The sequence below is a fragment of the Leptonotus elevatus genome, chromosome 5 (assembly GCF_054856555.1).
Source record: "Leptonotus elevatus isolate MCC_2025b chromosome 5, RoL_Lele_1.0, whole genome shotgun sequence".
NCBI lineage: Eukaryota > Metazoa > Chordata > Actinopteri > Syngnathiformes > Syngnathidae > Leptonotus > Leptonotus elevatus.
Window position 1 is genome coordinate 25827901 of NC_141243.1, and position 19017 is coordinate 25846917.

Genomic DNA, 19017 nt, shown 5'->3' on the forward strand with positions numbered 1-19017 from the left:
GAAGGGAGGCCAGAAGAATGGTGAGGCTATAAGAAGAAGTGGAGAGCGTGAAGGATTTGTGGAAGTTGGGATCAACTGTTCATACTTGCAAGGGTCTAAGGCCCCGTCCAGACGGAAGCAAAGCCGGCTTTGTTCCTCAAACAAATCTCGTACACACAGTAGCATTTCAAGACTTGCGTGTGTCTATAAGAAGACACTGAGGACATTTAACGGCTGTAACGTATTTGCCAAGTCTGGAGTGGCGCTGTAGCGCAGCCACAGGGAGTTAACGCTAACTTTATTGCAATCTACAGAACAAACATGGCTTTGCATGTATCAAAACATAATCTCCCTGGTACTTTGTATACTCCTCAGGATGTGAAGTTGAGTAATGACGTCTGATTTCTTTCACACTTCAACTTGATCTGTGCATTTGAAAGACACCGCAGGCTGCCCCACCTGTGGAATTGGCAGAGTTGTACAAAACGAGGTTCTCTTTTAAACTCCCATTGAAAATGAATGGTGATTATGTCCCCAGAAGGGCGTAAATTTTACCCGGGATCGATGGTTCCTATCGCGGGTAAAAATCTGACATTTGTTCCCCCCTCTATCTCTGGGACGGAAAGTCATAGAGCGACGGGACATACACCATTGGAAAGCTCTTGGTCAGGGCATTCGGGCTATGTAGGTGTTGAGTGGCTCCGGGGCTATCGATTGGCCAACTCTTTAACAGCTTCCCCGGGGCCGGGGACAAGGACGGCTCGATAGTCCCTGGAAGGACTAATAATTCTGGAGATACAGCCGTTCAGAAGCCTCCATGAGACCGGGGATTTCCAAAATTTTACCTGGGACTGATGTTTCCTATCGTGGGTAAAAATCTGGCATTTGCTGGCCCTCTATCTCCGGAGCAGAAAGTCGTAGAGTGATGGGACATACACCGTTGGAAATCTCTCAGCCAGTGCAATCGATCCATGCAGGTAAAGTGGCTCCGGGTTCGTTATCGATTGGCCAACTCTAATAAAGCGTCCCTGGGGCCGTGCACCTCCTACATTTAGACTTTTTAGGTTTTTAGTCATATTTACACTTGGAAGAGAGTAAAATAAAGAATTGGGGGGGGGGGGGGAGTAAAAGTCACTCAAGGGTTGAGGAACAAACTCACCATCTTCAGTTTGGGAGACAACCGATCTACTCCCAGCCACGCAGCTCCCATTGTGTGTTAGTATATCGCTCGTGTCATAGTTTTTGGTCTCTTGGAGTTAGGAAGATAAGCAAACAGTAGGAGGGGCATGTCACATCCCCATTACTATATAGTGAACCAACTAAATAAATTGTTAGTATTATCACAATGAAATGTATTTAAAAAAGTCAAGCAAACATAAGCACTGGAAGCATTCCATATAATATCAGAACATTTAAAGAGCATCTGTCTAATAGAAATATCATGCAAGCAAGACCCCAGAAAACGTATTTGAAAGGCCTACGACAGTGATACTGGTTATCGCAACAAAACTTCCCTTAGTGTTCAGTTTTGGCTGGGAGCGCTGAAATGAGTCACATGGGGAGTCATCAATCAGCTTCTAAATAAGAAAAAGGCTTCCACCACTTATCCTGTACAGTTTCATGACGAAAACAAAGTTTACCGTGATCCCTTTGAAATCGCATGTGGTTATAACAACTATTTTGTTAATATTGGAACTGTCTTTTTTTAAGCAATACAACCTATTATTGGGTCACCATCTGAGTTTTTGACAGGAAGTTACCCATCAATACAGAGCTTTAACTCTCCTACTGAGAAAGAAATTATGGACATAATTAAAAGTTTGAAAGATTCTGCCACTAGTCATAATGAAGTTAAGTCTAGTTTAATTGTTAAGTTTAGTTCTTCTAATATTAAGCCCTTAATTTATATTTTTACTAAATCACTTGAGACTCGTATAATGCCAAGAGAACTAAAAATTGCAAAAGTAGTACCAATTTATAAATCTGGTGGTCATAGTTTATTTAATAATTACCGCCCCATTTCTGTGCTACCATGTTTCTCAAAGATCCTGGAGAGACTGGTTTATATTAGAATGATGGTGCACTTGCAAAAATTTAATTTTTTTTATGAACATCAGTATGGGTTTAGGAAGAAATGGCTTTACTTCATTTGGCTGACAGAATTCATACTGCATTTGACAAAAATGAATTTGCTTTGGGAATTTCTTTGGATTTATCTAAAAAGGCCCGCCTTCACATTTGCCCCGGCCCCCTGAACAATGGTCGTTGGCCGAGTGCTCCATATCCAGAATAGTCTCTTTTTGTGCGTCCACTCTCGTTTCCAACGGTTTCAGGGCCCGCAAAACTTCAGTCTTGACAGATTCTGCAATTATTGACTCGAACTTGGTGACGATTTCAGTCCGAAGCTTAGTTCATCATGTCCTTAATTGAGCGTAGCATCCCCTCGTTAGCATCCAGCTTAGGTGGATAATTAGGCCCCGAGGATAGCTGAAGCTTTCCGCAGACGCTTTTAGATTGATCATTCCTCTGCCGTAGGATCGCCATTTCACCACTTAACGCCCCAAAAAAAGCAGCTCCTTACAGCGCATAATAAAACGTAGTGGGGAGGGTTATAACTTCAAATAACGTTTTGAAAAGTATCACATCCCCCAGAGCAACACACGTCTCACATGGTCCATGTCCTCCGGAAGTCCTTAATTTTATTATATTTAAATTAAAAAAAATAAAAATACCCAAAACTTAACTTCGGTCTCTCTTTAACTCTTTGACTGCCAGACGTTTTCAGAAAAGGGATGCCGTCAGTGCCAGCCGATTTAAGCATTTTGACTGATCTTTCAAGGTCCACAGAAAATGTTCTGTTTGGACTATGGAAACACACGTACTACCAAATGAAAGATTGGACTTTCATCTTTCATCAGAAAAAAAAGTTTGTTTCTACCTTATTCCGTTCTTTAGTAATCAACAATAGAAAATGGTTAGTTTGACCCAATTTCGCCTGTTTTGGACCAAAATACGGAGAAATCAAGCTTTTAGTGAAACGATATTATTTCATGCATTCTAGTGAATTTGACACTTCTTTTTGTCCATGAATGATGCCACAAACACCTAAATAGTGCTTTACTTCTATAAAACACTACCACCAAGAATGAAAAAGTGTTTTTTGATAGCAAAATACGTTTATTTACATTCAACAGTGTAACAATTTGACAACAATTTGGCAAACTATTTACAAATGTGTGCAACTGTGGTGCTATTTACAAATATGTGGATGTTTCAACGACAGTTTTTCTTTGTGTAACACTCTCCTGCGTGCAAGGAGACGCAACCGCATTTGCACAACAGATTGACTCTTCGCGTGCTCCACTTTCTTGCCGGCCGTTTTTTTCCGGGGAATAGCAAGTATATACTGCAGTGTGTGTTGCCATCAAGTCTAATATCAGGATCATGCTACGGTTTCGTTACGTCTCGCTTCCTCGTGTCCTTCAGTTGCTATACCGGGTGGTAAGAGATGTTCTGATCCATCTTATCCACTCCATTCATGGTGGCATCGTAGTCCAGAAACAGTGTCTTCTCCGTGATCAGACTGTACCCGCTCCTCCGATGAATATGCATTGGACTCGGGGTACTCTTCATTGTCCGATCGAATGTCCGCTTGTGCAGCTCCGGCGTTAGCAGCGCTAGCCGCGCTTAGCCGGTGAGGCTTACTACGTGTTCATAACAGTCGCGTCAAGGCTTCCAACTTTGGCGTCAAGCTCGGAGTCATCATCATCATCATCATCAATCTGCATTGGTCGATGCCAACTCTCCATCGCCCGATCGAATGTCCGATTGTGTAGAAGTACCCGGTCGGCTATTGTGCGCGTTTTGCGGCCTTAGCAGCGCTAGCCTCGCTAGCCGCGCTTAGCCGGTGAGGCTTACTACGTGTTCATAACAGTCGCGTCAAGGCTTCCAACTTTGGCGTCAAGCTCGGAGTCATCATCATCGTCGACATCAATGCGCTTTTTAGTATTGATTGATGCTTTCCGTCTTTGAAAAAAATGCTCAAGCGTGAGCTGCTGGCAACCGGTTGCTTGGTCAGCCATTGTGGGCTTCATGAGCCATTGTCTCCTCAACACTCTAGCTCCGCCTCACGTCTTCTACTGACGCCCACGGTGGGCGGCCCATCCAACCTTGTGCAAAGAGAGTCATCGCTGCCCTCTAGGGGCCAAAACGAGTCTTTTACTAATCAGATCTGCCTGATACTTTCAGCACAGCTGCCCAAGGCTTTCCTGCACCCGTTTTCAAAAAAAAAAAAAAAAAACATAGGGGACGTCTTTTAACGTCCTCGGCGCCCTTCCCTAGGTTTATGCTAAACGTTTTATAACGTTTATGGCAGTCAAAGAGTTAAGAAATAACCCAATTCCGCAAGTCTCTTCAACAAACTTTCTTGGCGTCATGAGTGTTTAAGTTGAAAAGCCATATTCACATAATTAGTAATAAAATATCCAAGTCTATTTGTGTTATTCGTAAATTGCTAAGTTTAATTAATCAGCATTGTCTTAAAATTCTCTATTGTAGTATAATATATCATTATACAGTGGAACCTCGGAGTTTGAACGTCTCGAAACTCATACAAATCGGGCTTCAACCCAAAAATCGGAGTAAAAAATGCCTCAGAGTTTGAACTCATTTTCGGAGTTCCAACTCCCAACGAACGCAAGCTAAGCCGAACGTACCTTGAAAACGGGTAGCCGAGCGAAGCCGAGCAATGCTGAATGCTCATGTTGCGGTAGTTGAGACGATGCACTGCTCATTTCCAGTTAGATTGTGAATACTTCCGGAAGGTGCGCCATACTTGCGAGTGCATTTTGATTTTTCTACGACAAATTTCTTCGCAATGAGCCGAAAGAAAGACAACAATGCCAGTGGCAGCAAAGAAAAATATACAGTGCTACAAACCACAGTGGAATTAGGAAGGAGATTATCGCGCCGTTGTAACTACCATGACTACTTCTGTAAATACTGGCACGAGGACCCCCCTGAACTGTTCATCAACGTGCCTGACGTTAAACAACGCACGCAAGGACCGCTTAGTAGTCTAACAATGTGCCCAATGTAAAATACACAAAAATGTTTTACCTGCATAAGAGATTCTGCAGGATCGCTACTTATAGTAATTATGTAGCTCATTCCACACCTCTCTTTAAATAGTTAAATTTCTTAATAATTTTTTAACATAAATGAATATAGACTCTGCACTCTTATCTACACAATCCTGGTTCAGTCTACACAGATACCTTTCTTTTTTAGAGATTTTTTTCAGTTTAATAAACACATTCATAATCTCAATACAACATGTGCAAATCAATTACATCTTCCATTGTGCCGTACGGGTCTCTGTCAGTTTTCAATAAGATATAGGGGGGCCCAGAAATTGAATAAATATATCCGAATATCTTCATTTTGTACCACAAAAATGATGAGCCTAAAATTCACTGTCACTGCTTATTGTTTTGTATTTGAAACGTTGGCCTCTTCAACTTACATTCTCGGGCTAAATTTGGAGCCCACCCTGTCCACAATGATAACTATTTGGGATGTAGGAAACTGTTAAGCCAATTTTACCTTTTTTTTTAATGCCACATAGAAAAACATTAATTTGATGGTGAACCCCAGGGCCTAAGAGTAGGTAAAGGCGGCCCTACACAGGTTGTGTTTGAGAAATAAACATAACTTACAAACACAATTGGTTCTGAGAGGTTGTTTGTTAAGTGAATCACATAAAATTTAGTTTCGAAATAAAAGTTTTATCAAAAATTTTTTTAATGAAATAATAAAAATATGTAAAGAAATAAAATAAACAAATTAAATTATATACCTTATACATACTTTCTTTACAGTACATAAATTTAATAAAAAAACATACATTAAATTACATCATCCATCCATTATCTGAACCACTTTTCCTCACAGTACAATTTTTACATAGTACAATGCAATAAAACCAAACATAAATATGCTTAACTGTACATATGGTGGAGGAGTTATTGAGTTGAGTTCATGTGAGAATGAAGTGGAATGCATTACGTATTGGGTGTAACGGTTTCACTATGTTTTCCAACTGTCCCTGAAGTGCACATGAATTGTGATTGATGCGTATGACGAGTCAAGATGGCGACCGCCGAGTCAGATTCAATTGATTTCGAAGCTGAAGAGATATTGTACGTTTTGCTACTACGCTGATAAAGAAGACGACTGAGGGCTGCTTTTCATGAATATCCTCCAGGAGAGCCTCTACAATGTAATCACAGTGTGGCGCCAATATTGAGTGCATGAAGAGTGCGTGTGGCCACGGCTCCTGGCAGGCTGTGCCGTTCATCGCCGGACATAGAGGTAGTTGAAATGTACAAATGGTGCGGTGCTGCGCGACGGGGTTGTGGCAGAGAGGTGCACTACAGTACAATACTGTACCATAATGTATTATGTGGCGCGATTAACTTGCACACAAAATACAGCTTTTAGCCTTTGTTTGTATCCGAGAATGTTCGTAACTCGGATGTTCGTAACTAGAGCACTACCTGTACATGCATTGAAGTAAAGTATTTAATATATGTTTGCCTATGACATTCAGAATGTTTGCACATAATGTTTGCATATGACATTCAGAGTATTTGTTATTAGTTCATTAAACTTAATATATTCACTTTGGATTAACTTAATTGTGTGTTACCAATTGAAGCAATTTTTTTTTAAATTGGTCAACAATTCAATTTGTAATCTTAAATTGAATTAAATTAATCCAAAGTTAGTTGAGAAATAAACATAACTACGTGCATTAAAGTAAAGTATTTAATAAATGTTTGCGCATCACATTCAGAATCTTAAATTGGTTCAACAATTCTCTTTTTAGAGTGTATTAAATGTAAAATAATGGAGCAAACAAACATTGTCCCACTCAATTATCATGTTAAAAGTCAAAAATGCATTCCAATATACAGTCTGTATGAAATCTTAGTCATTTTAAAAGAACACCATGTTCTCATGCAAAGGTAGAACCAGTAACTTATTTTTATGGTAAACCCCAAACATTGCATGGTACTGCCTAGAAGCAGTAAGATCATTCTGCACATACAGTAACGATAAACAGGAAATGCATCAGTCAACTTACCCAGCAGTCATTTGGTCAACACTAACAGAGACTGAATAATTTAAAAGGTTTGCACCGCTTAAATGTCTTTTCTGTACCCTGTTCATAAGGAATTCAGCAACACTGTACATCCTTGTTTTAGGACTAACGATATTACAAATCGGTACAACAGTCCTTTATATCAATAAACTCTAGTGTTACAAGTTCTTAGCCAACAATCTATCATTTACAGTCAATCAGTGTGCAGCCCTCTAACTAGTATTAGTGCTACAGTAAAATAAAAATCCAAAAGTTTTGAATTATTGCTAGTTACTAGCATTGGGACGTGGAATATCTTACAGAGCATACACAGGGCAAGCAGTGTGTGGAAAGCTTAGTGTAATTAAAGTTGCTGTAGTGCTTGCAGGACTGAGGTGAAGTTTGTCTCACTGACTCAAAGCATATTTCAGGAGGTGTGTTTAAGTGACAGAGTTGTGAGGAATGTTCCAGCCAGAGTCTGAATCTTCCTTATTAATGCTTGGGGTGTGAGTGTTTTACATTGCTTGGCTCGCTTGTGTCTATTTATTTATTTATCAACCGGGACACCAAAGAAAAGGTTTATACCTAAAAACATATTTACATTTCATATTTTGTGGAAACGTTTCAAGACCCATACTATTATAATTAAATTGATTCCTACTGTTTTATAGAAAACAGAGTCTGTGAGATTATTTAAGTCATCTATGTGGCTTGTCGTTGCAATAGCAAAGGCCTGCAAAACTAGCAGATTTGATTTAGGCATCATTGTAATGTTACTTTGTCACTCATTTTTCGAGATCCTGTGCACTTTGTGTTTGCAACACTCCCACTCAACTACTAAAAATGGCTGAGTGGCAACAACCCACCTGCGTTCTGTATAAAGCAAAGACTTTCCGTCATTACCAGCCTCAGTGGAGTTGAGTACGAAGGCGTATGAGAATCAAGCATTTAAGTTAATTTGTTAAAATGTATTTTTACTTGTACATTTATGTTTCCAGAATTATTATTTACACATTCAGACATTTTGGTATTTTTTTGTACAAGCAGCTAAGTTGATGTGTCGAATCTGCTGCTTTCCGTCATTCACTTGCATTTACCTATAGTATGCTAGCTTCTGATTGGTTAATCAGCTGATAGAGGATCAGGAAGTGTTGTCGCTTTAGCTGCCACGTATGAGGTTGACGAGTAAAGTTTAAATTAAGAATGAATCCGTCTCCATCCTGCCTTTTCATTTTATAAACAGTGTTCCATTAACCACCAAGGAATCCTCTCATTAGGCTATAGCTATGCTACGTGTATTTTTCGTAAGTTTCTGAGTTTTTTTCTCGCTAATTTATATAGCTATGCTACGTGTATTTTTCATAAGTTTCTGAGTTTTTTTCTCGCAAATTTGCCACTTTATAAAGTGGCATTTTTTGTTTATATTATCCCCCCACTGAAAAAAAACCTCTCTCTCTCTCTCTCTATATATATATATATATGTGTGTGTGTGTGTATGTGTGTGTGTGGCCCTTATACGTCGTAGTTGAGAAATGAACTGCTTTGAAATTTATTGTAGAAAAAGCTTTGAACTCGAAGCATTGCTGAACCAGAATTGTCCTCCATTTGGACACATTTCTTGAGGAATGGCTTTGTCAACGTAAGCTTTCACATGCCAAAAATTTATAAAGATTTTTAATCCACACATATTGGTCAATCAGCCTTAGTGTGCTCTCTCAGTGGCTACAAGGTCACGGGTGTCACCATGGAGATGTATTTTTAAAAAAACATGAGAGTACAAGTGAGAACCAGCCAGGGATCATGGCTTTGCGCTAGTCAGTCCTCCTCAGAGGGTGGCCACGAGGTCATGTGGCGTCACCATAGAGGTAGACGTATTAAAAAAAAAAGTAAAAATAGTTCTGCCAGGTGGATACCGGGTGGACCGTGGCCACCAGAGAGTGCACACCATGGCCGGCCACTGTTCCACTGACGCTGAGTTTCAAAGGAGCCGTCACAATGAAAGGACAGTGGCCACAAGATGACCATGGGCGCGAACCACAGAGGAAATCTATTTTCCGTACTAAATAACGGAGAACCAAGACCACCAATTGTTATGGCTTGCTTGTATTTTGTTGCGGAAATCACTCACCACAAAATTGGTATGCCCGTAATCCTGACAGTTCTGGATATTTAAAAAATAATCACGGGTCACATAGCTCAAACAGGTTGAAAATGAGCAAACACAATTGCAGATGTGGCGTTAGGAATAGGGTTACGCGCTCCAGTTAAGTTATGTTGACACATGCACAGTGGAAGCTAGCAGATGAGTCTGGCATTAGCCAAAAGTTAACGACTTGAAGTTAACCCCGGTCACCGCTAGCCTGAATAGATTCATATCAGCGGTGAGGAACAAAGGGCAGTGACAACACGTGAAGCTTTATCGGCAGATTATGTCCAATGATGCACATTAAATGATTGTGTGTGCTAACAAGAACTTTATTCGTCGTAGAATAACAAACGGCAAGATACTTTATGGCATTGTGTCATTCCTGTCAGAATGGACTATATGCCACGGAGGAGGCGGGACTTCCGACTTCCAGGTTTTCACTCATCAACTTTGTTTCCGTTTCAGGTTTGCGACATGTGGGCCGCGTCCCAGTACTTCTCGCTTCCGCCTTTGTGCCCCTCGGTTGCGCGTTCCCGTCGACGGGTGCGAGGCTGCGAGTGTGTAGTATCAGTGTCTGAAGTATTTCAGATAGCTGAGACGCCCTCCCGCCGATGACAGGGAGCGCGCGGTTGAGGGACACAGGGTTGGCCCCGACCCAGAAGTCCGAAGTCCGTGGCATCTACCCCATACACCTAACAGCCGCGACTTGTTGAAGCATAGCTAACCGTAAGTGATATTTATAATCATTTGGTTTTGTTTCTGTTGCTCCTTGAAAATATAACCTCACATGAAAATGGTGTGTGGCACTAAAACATTTTGGGACCACTGCCTTTATTTTAAAAAATAAAATAAAAAGCAATTTGTGTGAGTTTTTTTTGTTTGTTTTTTGCTACATGGGATATTACAGACTTGTGGGGCCCACTTGTCCTGGTGGAGCCATTTTAGAGGGCCCCACAACTTTAGACCCTTTTTTGAGGGTCAAGACTTGGTTTTAGAGTTTAGGTTTGAATTGGGTTATGATTGGGGTTAGGATAAGGGTTGTGGTTAGGCAATCATTTGTGATGGTTGGGTTTAGGGTGTGTGTGTGTGTGTGTGCGTGCGGACATTGTTTAAATGTAAGTGCGAAGTAAATATGTTATTCAGGGCTGTCATTTTAACGCTTTAATTAGATTCCTTAATTTTGCTGCAAATTAACACGCTATGACAATTACAGTCATTGTGCAAGTATTTGAAATTTGGCCTATTGAGTGACCCATAGGCTGCAGTGGCACATCTCTTCCTACCACTAGTCAAAAGCAGGGTGACAACAGACATGGACGCAAGTGCGACACAGGAGAGCGAGGCAAGCTTACTTGGACCTTCAATTTTGTTCAAAAATCTATAAATTTTTCAATGTTATATAGACACCAAACATATTAAAAAATTGTTCTGAAGTTTCAAGTTTCAAAATGTCGCCTTTAATTTTTCTAAAAAATATTGTTATAAAAAGATCATCTTAAACTTCCTGTAAACCAGAAACAGGAAGTTTATATTATCTTTTAAAATAATGTGTGGCCTAATTAGTTTGCTGATGTGCTTAAACTTTTTCTTTTGAATTTCATTTATGAAGTGAACTTCAACATTAAAAATGTGGATTTCAAATCTTCTCTTCTCGGTGTATTCAATAGATTTTTCATGCACTACCAATTTTGTAATGTCTTATAATTCGAATTATTTATTTGGGGACCTTTAGCAGATATGAGATTAAAATCAATTAATTTGATTAATTAATTAATTACAAATCCTGTAATTAATTAGATTATGTTTTTATAATTGCCTGACAGCACTAATTTTAACTCATTCAAACCCCAAAACGTATAAATATGTTTTAATACTTTGTCCTTTACTCCCAAAAACATATTTATATGTTTGTTTGTTTTTTAATGTTTTTATGCTAGAGCATACAGAAGACTTTGATGCAGCTTCTGACCTAAAGAGGTCGCTTAAAGCAATGGTAGTTATTACAAAAAACGGCCAGCAGGTGGCAATAGAGTATAAGCGATCAACCAAGGTCATGTTGCAACAAGCTCTTTTTGCTAGTGTTTTCAACAAGTTTGTGAATAATGATGAAACTTTGCTATATTATAATGCTGCAAAACGGAAACATACAAATTTACTTTTATTCTTGATGAAAGAAGGGACTCTAATCTTTCTTTTGGTAAATTCCATGTTTTTAGAGCAATAGAACACAATATTCTGTGGGTCTTGTAAAATCAGTCAAAATCCAGCGAAGGGGGTTGCTTCAGTGAAAATGGTTGGAAGTGAATGAGTAAATCATGTCAGGTTTCCTATTCTTCCTTCGATGCATGCAATCGTAAAGTTGGTGTTACGCTGCTAAGTTAGGCACTGGAAGCGTCACCATTAAGTTTCACAATAATAGCATGTAATGGAAGTGCTATTTAAATGTCACTAGCTTAACTGTGCTTTGTTTAATACACTCAGTAAAAAGGGGACTGTAGGGGTCCATTTTTGTTCTCCAAGGTGGTGTACCCTGTAGGGTTCATAATTGAATCCCTATGTACAAATAAGTACTGCTTATGATTAGAAAAGGTACACAGATGGTCCAAACTGGCAAAGGGGCCATTTCTGTGCAAACAAGTTGTAGACCTATGTGAATGCCTTTCAAAATAGCCCACTGTTGTGTAAAATGCAATGTAGAGAAATAAACAGAAAGAGTCATCTAGACCAGAGATGGGAAATTTACTGCACTTTAAAACAACTGACAACGGTTCTTGTGAAGAAAAAAAAATGTTGTTTGAGGTCTTTTGTACTTTTCGGCCACTCTTTGGTTTCCAGAATTCACTTTTTCGTTTATCGATATCGTTTAAGTGTGTTTATGTTACCCATAAGATTGTTGAGTTAATTTACTGTCGCGTTAAATTTTAGTTGTATATTGTTAACACAAAACTGTGACTGTGTCTTGTGAGCGAAACGTTAAAATCTCTTATATAAAAGGGATAAGTATCTTACTATATATAGTAAAATGAAATGCTCATGATCTAGTACTAACTACACTTGTGTATTGATTGTGCACATCTTGGTAAATACATGGTAGACCCTTTACCTTCTGTATGTTGGCAGGACGTCTTGAGCTTAATTTTCTTTTCAAAATGGAGATGAACAGGTGCAAGTGCTACTAATTGATATGAATGAAGTACTTACAACTTAACACTGATCAGGTGTGTTAGGGAAAGTATTTTTATAATGTTGCACATCCCCTACACAATGTATTGTCAGAAATATAGGTGCCACATTTGTACCTTCAAGGGTGCACCAATTGTTCCCATTAAACAGGGTACATACATGTATCCATAACATTTGTACTATGACTCATGGTCCTTGAAGTACATATTTAATATACAAGGGTCAAATTATTGTTCCCACTAAAACTGGACTAAAACGTTGACAGTTGTTGTTGACTAAAACGAGACGAATAAAAAAATGTTGTAGTCGTTTTTGTGTGTGGACTAAACTAAAGACGAAAATGCTAGTTTTATAGAATTGTTTCTGTGAGAAAAAAGCTTGAGTCCATTTTGATCGTATTGTTTAGCAGTTGTATTTTACAGAAGTATACTATTGAAAGAAAGTTATTAGAACAGTCTTTGATGAAAAGTAAAATTTCTATTTTATGATTTTTACGTTAATAGGACCAAAAAGTATTATGCGTCGCTTTCTTAAATGTGGGAATGAAATTGTGCTAGAATGTGCAAAACGCAGTGGTGTAGTCTTAGGTATACGCAGGTATACGGAGTACACCCACTTCTTTTTCAGGGTTGAGTATACACTACTAAATCGCCTCTGATGCACACCGTTCAGCCATGGTCTACCCACCTCTGCCTCTACTTGGCTAGTTCCCCTGCCTCACATGGATTAGATTGGCTACTTTTTGGCATTGAGGAAAATAATCCTTCAAATGCTCCTCGAGCCACAATGGTGACCCAGAAATTTACCTCACTGATTTGCCCTCGTACACGGGATACTTGATCGCAACGTGGGTTTGATTCCCGGGGTGGACGCTGCCAGTTACACACAACTACTTGCTCCTGTTACGGTTTATAGTACCTATTGACCTTTTGCACGTGACTTCACAGCCCTCATGGGAACGGCCACTACGGGGACGCTGGACGGCAAAAGAGCCACTTGCCTGTATTGTAAACATTGAATCTCGTACAGAGTGAAGTCCTTTATCTAATCGATTATCTTATAAAATGGTCATATCTTTCTGTGCGGTCGGTTGTACAGACAGACAAAGGAGTAAACCAAATGTTGCTTTTTATCGCACACCTGCTAATGAAGACAAAATATAGCGATTGATAGCAGCAATCAACAGAAAGGACTGGCAGCCCACAAAGTATTCACGGATTTGCAGAGTTAATTTTTTGCGAGGTTAGTAGATACATGTTGTAATTAGTAGATAAATGTTCATACATTTTATTAGTAAACATACACTCTAACAAAGATTGTAACAGAGGTGTCAAATTGCGTGTTTCAAATCACATTAACGAGCCAGATAGTTACACCAACTGCACAAACACACTGCTTAGTTTTAAAATGCACCTTCTTCAAAACTATTAAATGCATTTGACTGTTTAATAATGGGGGATTTCGTCTTTGTGCTTGGAGTTTTTTTACTCTGGAGCCGGAGTCATATTCATGAAATTACCGCATAGCTTGCCACTATGATAGTCGTTACGATAGATGTTCCATGCAAGTAAACATAGTAACATAATATCATCACAGCGTTTCAATATAGGACGGACTATTTAAAAATAAGTCAGTTAGCATGATAAACAAGTTTTGCCTTTGCATTACGAGGTATATTGTCCCCAGGTGAGAGCGTAGCATCTTTGTCCCAGAGACTCAGCCAGCAACAAGCTTTTGAATCAGCCCCGGTGTAAGGAGAAGAGACGGCATTGGCTACATAATGGCATAGGCTGTGCGCTGTGAAATCCGGCAAAGTCTGCGATTTGGTTAACTTGGTAAAAATTACCGGTAAATTAAAACACAAGAAAGGGGACAAATAGTTTAAGATTCAGCACAAAACAATATTGAAGTCTAAACAGACTGTTTTTCACTATTTTTGTTAATTGCTCACTGAATATTATCATTTGTTTTATAACATATACTTTATGATTGCCTCATGATAAATACATTTTACATTATTTCAGGCTGCTTGTGTTACCAAAACTTTTCTTAACAAGTCATGATAATTTTATTATTGTGAGCAAGTACAAATTACGGATTTTTAATTCTTAAATGTCACTGTTTCTAAAAGAGGATGTTTTTCTGGACTACAAAAAAAACTAAACAAAAACTGGTGAAAATTTAGTTGCCTATACCCACACCAGGGACCACTACTACACTGGCAATACAGTTAAATTTAGCTTGCCTGGCTGGAAGCTCAACACCCCAAAACCTCTGAGAATCGCCCCTGAATGAAAGTCGCAGCTGGAATAAACTTTTGTTAAGTGTTACTTGCTTCTCTTGTCCTCTTACCACGTGTGTTTGTTTACATGCATTCCTTAAAGTTAATCCTGTTTCCACGTCCCTTCCACCCCCCTCCCACCCCCAAACGCCCACCAGATATCACACACAAAACAGCTTGAAGAATACTTAACACTTTGTATATATGCCCTAACATTTTTAGTCAAGAAGTGGGGGATTTAATAACATTAATATAATGTGGCTGTAAATAAAGTAGTAGTAGCAGTAACAAATGTATCATTTTTTTCATAGGGTGTGTGGAAAATGAAATAAGGGGATACAATATGACTTGCCCCTTAAACGAATTAAACTAAACAAGTGTGCAAATTTCATTCATGTTAAACATTGGTGTTAACTCATTTGCTCCCAAAAACTTTTAAATATGTTCTACTTGTTCTATATTAAATATTACCATGCTCCCAAAGCCGTATTTCTATGTTTTGTTTTTTTCAAGTTTTCTCTCTCTTTCTTTTAGAGAAAGCTCAGTATTGTTAATTCGGTAATCTTACCGATTCAACATGTCATCATTTTGCTCTCTTTTTTTCCTTTTTTTTTTCTCTTTTTCTTTTTTTTGTATGTGCGTGCGTGTAAATGAGTGTGTACTCATTAATTCACCTAAAACCTATTAAAAATCCCATACCGTTCACCTAAACTGAATACTTCAGAATCCAGCTAGAGTCGTGAGGTTGTCAGGAGACCCGAGGAAGGATCAAAGAAAAGAAAGGAAAGTGAAATCCAGCACCGACCAGACATCACCTCCTACCCACCGGGTTACCAACCAGAATCTTTCACCAACCCCAAAAACATCTCAATTCCAACAAATTAGGGAGACCTCAAGAGACCAAAGGAAAGACTGATGAAAGGAAGGAAGGATAGATGAAGCAGAGTGAGATCCACAGACATCAGCCAAGCAGATTGTGTTTGAATTTCGATAGATGCTGGTGTGGTGGATCTGGCATGCATGAAAACCTCCACCAAAGAGGGCAGCCGTTGACCCCGGCCAGGACAGAGCAAGCACAACCCCCCAGGGCCCCCCAGGCCATGGCAGCGCCAAGGCACAACCCCCGGGCCCGGGGCCACCGGCCGGAGAGCAAACCCATGAGCCAGGAGCGCCCCCAACACGGCCCGTGCCCCAAGCCCAATGCAGCACAATGGGGCACAGCAGGCCCGCCAGGTACCCCACCAGCCCACAGCCCCCGCTCCCCCCACGCCCCCCCACGCCCATCACCCACCCCTGCCACCCACCACAACCCAGCCCCCCCCAGGTCCCTAAACCCCCAGACACCCCCCACCCCAGCACCCCCCCACTTAGCCACCCGTACCCTTGCTCCCCCCCCCACGACCCCCCAAACCCCGGGGACCCCCCGTGCCCAGGCATCGGTGCCGAAGAGGGGCCGGACAGCGGAGCGGCGAGGGCACCCGCGCCCACCCCACCTTCAGCCTCCTTTTTTTTATGCTAGAGCATACAGAAGGTATACGAGATCAACCAGGGCCAAGTTGCAAGAAGCCCCCCCCCCCAGTTTTAAACAGATTTGTGAATAATGATGAAACTTACCTATATTCTAATGCTAATTGCTGCAAAATGGAAGCAGATAGAAATATACTTTTTTCCAATGAAAGAAGAGACCCTAATCTTTCTTTTGGTAGGTTCCATGCATTTCTAGCAATAGAACACAATATTCTGTGGGCCTGGCAAAATCAGTCAAAATCCAGTAAAACTGCCAGGAGCGAAGGGGGTTGCTTCAGTGAAAATGGCTGGGAGTGAATGAGTTATTTGTTCTTAGACTTTACATTGTTAATAAACAGCACATTATGTGCAAAAATATCCTGTGTGCTTAATATGTACACTCACAGTAATATTTCAAGCCTAACTTAAGATTTATGTATTTTTTTTACATGACAAATTCCCATTTACTTTTTTATTTGTTTAGATAATTTCAACACACACCTACCAAATTAAACTTATATGATATATATTCATTAGTCTAACAAAGCCTATTTATCTGAAATGTATATTCCACAGGTTTATGTATTTAGTATGAATAAAGTAGAATTACTTTTTTTTGGTGGGGGGGGGCGTTTTTGGGATGTCTGCATTCAGTTTTATCTCAAAAACATAAAAATGTAAAATATTTATAAATATATATATATATATATATATGCACAAAAAATGGACATAAGTGTTCTTCACCGAGCAGTATATATCGTGTATAGGTAACCTGATTATTATGCAATTCAAACAATTTTCTTTATGTATTTTAACTCTCATTATTATTAATTTAGTTTAGTAATTATGCTTTATTAATACTAAATACATAAATACTGAGGATTATGCTTTTCAAATAAATAGTATTTATTAGACTAATTAATGTGTATCATATAAGCTTTATTTGGTAGGTTTGTGTTAAAATTATCTTTAAAAAAATAAAGTAAATGGGAATGTGTCATGTAAAAAAAATACATAAATCTTAAGTTAGGCTTGAAATATTTCTGTGAGTGTATTTCAACATTTAGAGGCTACGACTGAATTTTTTTTTTATGAAACTAATTATTTGGCATTTCACTCCACCTCCCATTTATAAAAATCTCGCTCTGCCAATTACTTGAACTAGGATAGAGTAAGAAAGAATTGTTAGCGAATTGTTGCATTACCTTCAGTGTCATACATGCTTTGGATGATGTCGTCAGTGTCCAGCGGGTCATCATGGTAAAAAGTATATGTTTTAATGGTTAGGTCAGTCATCAGATGATATATCCCTTCCACAGTGAAGTAACAGTTCCGCTCCTCCTTGTCGTCTTCATAGATAAGGACGGCGGTCTTCCACGTGAAGTGCTTGAACATGGCGCTGAAGATCTCTGCCATCTTTCCATAGGATGGTGCGATGCGCGTGAGGTGAGAGAATTCAGTGTTCTTGTTGCTAAAAGCTGCGGCCAGGGCACCTGTTGTGATCACCGGAATATTCCAGTGGGACGCCAATCTCACCACCGCTGCCGCCTCGTACTCACATACGGGACCCAAAATCAGATCAGGCTTCTTCACGCACGACCTGTCCACCAAGTGGAAGAGGGCATCATTGACACAATTGGAGTTCTCAAAGTGGATGTTGAAGTGGAAGTCGGAGTAGGGGGCTCCGGCAGTCTTGAGCTTCTGCTGCGCGTAGCGTATCGCCGGGGCGACCCTCCCGTATGAAAAAAGATAAGTGTCATTTTGGGGCAAAAATACCACAACATCTATTTCATCGGTCATTGTGTATCTCACAGCTTGGTTACAGAAGATAAAAAAGTACACCCAAGGCGTGGTGAAAAGTGACATAATGCGTCTCTGTATGACAAAAAAATGTTGGGCGAGAGGCTCAACCGCTTTCCTCCCGAGGCTCCAGTTGGCAGTGCACTTGTAGTCGCAAACTGAAAGGTCCGCCGTGACCAAATACAGTAAGTAGTGCAATGATAATTTACTTAACGAAAAATAATCTTTACAAGTGCGTGCTTTATTTTGAAAGTAGATGTCCTTCGAGGACGCCTCAATTTGTTTCAAAAATATCTTCTCAACTGCCAGCTGCTCAACTAGTCTCAGCCACTGGTCACCATGCGCACACACACACACGCTGACTGTGGCCTGGAGTTTTGAAGCATCTTCTTGGGCTCCGTCATGCGTCACTGGAACGCTTCCCACCTCCTTCTTAAAGCTACAAGACAGCAGTGCACAACCCGACCGAAAATACCTGAACAAGTACAGCCAGAGGCGGTTCTGGCTAGATTTGTGTCCTAGGCAAACAATCTTTTTTTCTCTTTATTTCATTGTATTGTATTGTATTATATTTTTTTACATAACGGCAATTACGTGTAGGCATATGGGTCTACGTTAATTATGAAATACAATTAATTTGTAAGGAGTTTGTCTATCACGCATTGGAAGATCAAAACTGCCAAAATTAAAAATGAATAAACACATGAATACAACAGCAATTCAACTTTTATTAAAGCCAGAAAAAGACCCCACCCTTCCATCAAGTTACTGTCCGATTTCACTAATTAACACTGATATTAAAATGATCGCTAAGGCTTTCGCATCTAGACTAGAAACAATAATCTCGACAATCATTCATAGCGACCAAACAGGCTTTATTAAAGGTCGGCACTCTACTAATAATATTAGGAGGCTCTTTAACCTTATTAGCATGTCACAGCGGCATGATATAAAGGCAGTTATTATATCGTTGGATGC

General features: G+C 39.8%; 1 protein-coding gene across 1 annotated transcript in view; it reads right to left on the reverse strand.

The window, feature by feature from the left end:
- npr3 (natriuretic peptide receptor 3) overlaps window positions 1-18396 on the reverse strand; it is a 44782-nt gene extending 26386 nt beyond the window's left edge. Inside the window, exon 1 of the mRNA XM_086076047.1 lies at window positions 17445-18396. Within this exon, the coding sequence (XP_085932173.1) occupies window positions 17445-18105 (661 nt within the window). The 5' untranslated portion in view covers window positions 18106-18396. The remainder of the gene's footprint in view (window positions 1-17444) is intronic.
- Window positions 18397-19017: the final 621 nt, after the last annotated feature.